Here is a 5,330-nt window from a genome sequence, read left to right on the forward strand (position 1 = left end):
GAGTTTAATGACTAATGGTGTAGTTTATTCAAAAAAGACGCATTAAACACTAAAAGAGTACATGAGTTACATTATATGCGTTACACTTTTTTATTTGATGAAGAAACATTTTTATTTATTTATTTTAATATTATAAGTTTAGAGATGCTTGTGTGTTGGGCCAGGTTCAATTAAAATTTTAGGCCTATTTGTTAGGCACGAGTTCAAAAAATGAGCCTAAAATTTTACACAAACCTGGTCTGGATAAAAATGCTAAAATCCAGTCTCGACCCACCTGTATTAATTTATTATATAAATTTTAAAAAAAGATATAATACATCCAAAATACTAAAAACATTAAATGTTCCCAATAAATTGAAAAAATATATATTTTTAAATATGTATACTTAAATAGCACTAAGATAGGTGCAACTTTACAAGCAAATTCCTCTAAAATAATAACAAAATTAACAATAAAAAGATTTATGCAATAGCAATATAATAGTGAAACAATAGCAAAATAGCAACAAAACAGGAAAAAAAGCAATAAAATAGTAAAAAAATAACAATTTTTTTGCATATTCAAGCAGGGCCGGGCTTGGGCCAAAAAAGCCTTACCCAAGACTTGGCCTGTTTTTTAAATGGGCCTTATCTTTTTGCCCAAGCCTATTTTTTGAGCCTATAATTTTTACCTAAACTTTCTTACTTTTTTAGACAAGCCTTCAAGTCGAGTCAAGTCTATATAAATTGCTTAATAATATTTTTCATTAAAGGTTATTGCTTAATATTACAATTTATTAAATTATTAAATTTATACAAATATATATTAATCCTAAAGATATCTAAACACAAAGATAATTCTCAAACTCAACAAACCCTTTAATAAAATAACAAAAAAGAAGTACAAGATTATTTTAATATGGTTTATATAGGTTTTTTGTAATAGAATTTTATGGTTTATTAATGTGTAAATTTTATTGGATTAAGTACGATTTAATTTTTTAACAACTTTATCATATATAAAAATTCAGATTCTAATTAAAAATTTTAATTGTACGGACCAAACAAACCATCCCGATTACGGATTAAAACGTTTTTGCCAATTATATATTATTTCAAATATCAAATAATGACCCTTTTTGAAACGATACCAAAAACAATATTAAGATGATCCTATCTATTTATTAAATTTTATAATTCAATATTTTTATCGATTTTAGACTAAAATTAAAATTTAACTAGTAATAATAAAATAAAATAAATAAAATAAAACTCAACTAACAATGGACTTGGTCTCTTTGGGTGCGCCCCTCTCCTTATTATTAAAACCTAATTAAGTAGCTGTGGCGCCCCCAATTTTGACGAAAATAATGATAATAATATCCAATAGCCCAAAAAATAAGGGTAATATTAAATTGGAGAAAGAAATTTTTAAAGATAAATATTCTAATAAAAATTAGGTTATTGGAATTGAATAAAAATAATAAATAACTTCAAAATTTTTGAGAAAATTCAAGAATTTCATCGCAATGGTGATTTATTGAAATTCATAATAATTTTATTTCATTTAATACACCTATTTACACTATAAAACAAAAAATAAAAAATATTTTATTTAATTTAATAGATATTTTTAAATAGTTTAAATCATGCTAGTCGCATTTTACCCTGTTATCGTAATTCATAAAAGAAAATTTTCTTTATTGAAGGATATATATGCATATTAAAAAATAGTGTATCAAAAAAAGAATTTCAACCATAGTTATAAAAAATAATAATTATTATATGTTACGTTATTATCATATCTTTAATTATCATCATATAAATTTGGTAGAGTGCGGCCTTCCATCTAACCAAAGATTTCCTCATTATTTATAATAAAACTCAGAACGATCTGGTGAAATCCAAAATAAAGAAACATGCAATTATGAAATTTTAATAGTTTTTATATACTTGCATGCTGTACATTCCAACTACCCTAATATGCTTAAAAAACCCTTAAATAATTACATCTTGTTTAAGTAAGTCCCTATTTCCTAATGCAAACTTAATTATATGCCTTCTAGAGAAGAGGTCAAACTTAATTTGTTTATACAAAAAGTCAAACTTAAATTTCAATTATCTGCCTTTTTAAATTAAACTTCCATGCTAAACACGGTGATAAGAAAATTGGTATTGTTTAGAGCATTTTGGTTTTCCCTAGGAGTAGACTTTGACAGAGTAAATGGAATAATAAATATAAAACTTGTCAAACTTAGTTATAAATAAGTGTAACACATTTCCATACTCACAACCAACTTAAGAACATGAAGGTCCTTCAACTTTCTGTGCTTTCATTCCTTATTGTGATATTGTCATTGAATGGGGCAACTTTAGCTCATCCTTATGGAGATTTCCTTCATTGCCTTTCTCTTCGTATATCAAACTCTTCTACTATTTCTAAAGTTATTTACACCCAAAATAATCCCTCGTATTCATCAGTTTTGAATGCTTCTATTCATAATACTAGGTTCGCTACACCCACCACCCCTAAACCCTATGCCATTATTACACCACTCAAAACATCCCATGTCCAATCAACAATTTATTGTTCCAAAAACCATGGCTTCCAACTTAGGATTCGAAGTGGTGGTCATGATGTTGAGGGTGTTTCTTATGTTTCTCAAGTTCCATTTGTCGTCCTTGATTTGGTCAACTTTCGAGATGTTAAAGTTGACACAAAAAATGAAGTTGCCTGGGTTCAATCTGGTGCAACTACAGGTGAATTATATTATGGGATTGCTTCGAAGACACAGACGCTCGGCTTTCCTGCTGGTATTTGCCACACTATAGGCATTGGTGGGCATTTAAGTGGGGGTGGATTCGGCATATTGGGCCGTAAATATGGTCTTGCTGCTGATCATGTAATTGATGTTAAATTGGTTGATGCTAATGGAAGGGTTCTTCATCGAAAATCCATGGGTGAAGAATTGTTTTGGGCTATCCGAGGAGGTGGAGGAAATACCTTTGGAGTTGTTCTTGCTTGGAAAGTAAAGTTAGTCCCTGTTCCACCTGTTGTAACTGTGTTTACAGTTAACAAGAACTTGGAACAAAATGCAACCAAAATCTTCCATCGATGGCAATACATTGCTCACAAGTTACCCAATGAGTTATTTACGGCTGTTGGGTAATGAAGGTGAATTCCAGTCAAGTAGGGAAGAAAACAGTTCAAGCTGGTTTTAGGGGCATGTTTCTTGGTGGGGTTCATGAGTTGATTCCATTGATCCAACACGAGTTCCAGAGCTAGGACTTGCCAAAGAGAATTGTACCCAAATGAGTTGGGTTCAATCTATTCTTACTTTGGAGGACTTCCAATTCAACCCGTGAATATTTTGCTTAATAGAAGTGCTCTCCAGTATCAAGCCTCAAAGCCAAAACGGACTTCGTCAGGGAACCGATGTCTGAAACTGGAATCGAAGGGTTCATGAACATGTTTCTTGAGGAAGAAGCTGACTTTGCTATAACGATGATAGAGGCTTTCGGAGCAGAATGGATGAAATCCGGGAAAATGAATTACCTTACCCACATAGAGCAGGCATCTTGTTCGAATCCACTTACATTGTCCAATGGACAAATGAAGCAGAAGCGGGAAGGTACATAAGCTGGATCCGAAGACTCTACAGTTATATGGCCAGTTATGCTTCGAAATCTCCGAGAGAAGCATATTATAATTACAAGGATCTAGATCTTGGAACTAACAACATTGTTGGTTACACAAGTTACGAACAAGCTAGCGTTTGGGGTCTTAAATATTTCAAGAATAACTTTAAAAGATTGGTGCAGATAAAGACCAAGGTTGATCCAATGAATTTCTTTAGAAACGAGCAAAGTACCCTCCTCTTTGATCTCCATGAAAGAAGAAAGGTCGTCAGGGTTGAAGATTTGAGTTTTTTTCTTAAACATGAAATAATATTTGGGTGAAAAGTAACACTATATTGAAAAATAATTTGTTTCTTTGTCACTATATATGTCATGATGAATAATTTAGTGCACAATGTATTAATTAAATATAAATTTGTCTTTATTCTAAATAGTTTTGTGCGATGAATGTATTTGAAAGGTCCTGCATTATAGGGATTGAATCACATGGCTTGTCATTTTAATTTTTTATTTAATAAAATTACAATAAAAAAGATCTGAATAAGGTAATAGTATGGGTGTACCTCGCATTTCAGACCTTTCAGGCACTTATCGTTACCCTGTCACAACACAGGACTTTAGAACATAATACCCATAGGATGACATCGTGACGAGGAGGTTTTCGATGTCACGACAACGGATGACATCGTGGTGAGATGATTCGGGACACTGTGACATGGCGACGTGTTCCCACATAAATCAGGTTTCTTTTCCCAGTCAAACTCTGGTTATCCTCGAAATATTTTAATAAGATATTCACACTCATTTCAACATATAAAAGGGTTTTAGTAACCCTAGAATTTCAACATATCTTCATCACATTAAGATTAAGAGAGTTTAACGGAATTTCGTGTTTTAGCTAGAGAACTTTTTTTTTTTGAGATTCAAAGTTTTCTGTTATGATTATCTCCATCTTGTGCTCTTCGTTATTTCCTTATTAAGTAAAACCTACTTTGCCTGTGATTTTTTATCCTCTTCATAGGGGGTTTTCCATGTAAATATTTGTGTGCCCAATTTTCTTTCTCTTTTTGTTGCGTATCGATCCACAACAAACTGGTATTAGAGCTTGGCTTGTTTTACACAATCAATTCATTCAGGGATGTCAATGAGATATGATATCGAGAAGTTCAATAGCATCACAAGCTTCAGTTTATGGCAAGTCTGAATAACAATTATTTTGATTCAGTACGGCCTGAAGAAGGTCATTGCAGGGAAAAAGCCCACAAATATGAATCAGTCAGAATGGGATAAGCTTGATAAGAAGACTTTGTCAACAATTCAGTTGTGCCTCACAAATAATGTATTGCAGGAAGTGTTTATAGAGAAAATTGCAACAACCTTATGGAGTAAGTTAAAAACCCTATACATGACAAAGTTTTGGCAAATCGATTGGTGTTGAAACGACACCTCTACACGTTTCGTATAGCCGAAGATGAGTACCTTAAGGGTCACATGAGTCAATTTGTTACTCTCTTGAATAATCTTAAAAACATCGAGGTTAATATAGCTGATGAAGATCAGACTATGTTATTATTGTGCTCTTTGCCACCTTCGTATAAGTTTTCAAGGAGACCTTGATTTATAGTAAGATAAACTCCGTTCAAGGAAGCGAAGCGAAACTTGTTGACCAAAGGCAGACTTGACAATGAGTTTAGTTCGGATAGCGAGTCAAA

General features: G+C 32.0%; 1 protein-coding gene across 1 annotated transcript; it reads left to right on the forward strand.

Annotated features, from left to right (window-relative positions):
• The first annotated feature begins 2,259 nt into the window (after nt 1-2,259).
• Nucleotides 2,260-3,273, forward strand: LOC121228277 (berberine bridge enzyme-like 18). The gene has a single exon (XM_041111688.1). The coding sequence runs from the start codon at nt 2,286-2,288 to the stop codon at nt 3,147-3,149; it is 864 nt and encodes a 287-aa protein (XP_040967622.1). The 5' UTR covers nt 2,260-2,285; the 3' UTR covers nt 3,150-3,273.
• Nucleotides 3,274-5,330: the final 2,057 nt, after the last annotated feature.

This window comes from Gossypium hirsutum, chromosome A04 (genome assembly GCF_007990345.1).
Source record: "Gossypium hirsutum isolate 1008001.06 chromosome A04, Gossypium_hirsutum_v2.1, whole genome shotgun sequence".
Lineage (NCBI taxonomy): Eukaryota > Viridiplantae > Streptophyta > Magnoliopsida > Malvales > Malvaceae > Gossypium > Gossypium hirsutum.

Bases quoted from the DNA above. Each gene is read 5' to 3' on its own strand.
- LOC121228277 (XM_041111688.1), top strand. From the start codon at position 2,286: ATGAAGGTCCTTCAACTTTCTGTGCTTTCATTCCTTATTGTGATATTG.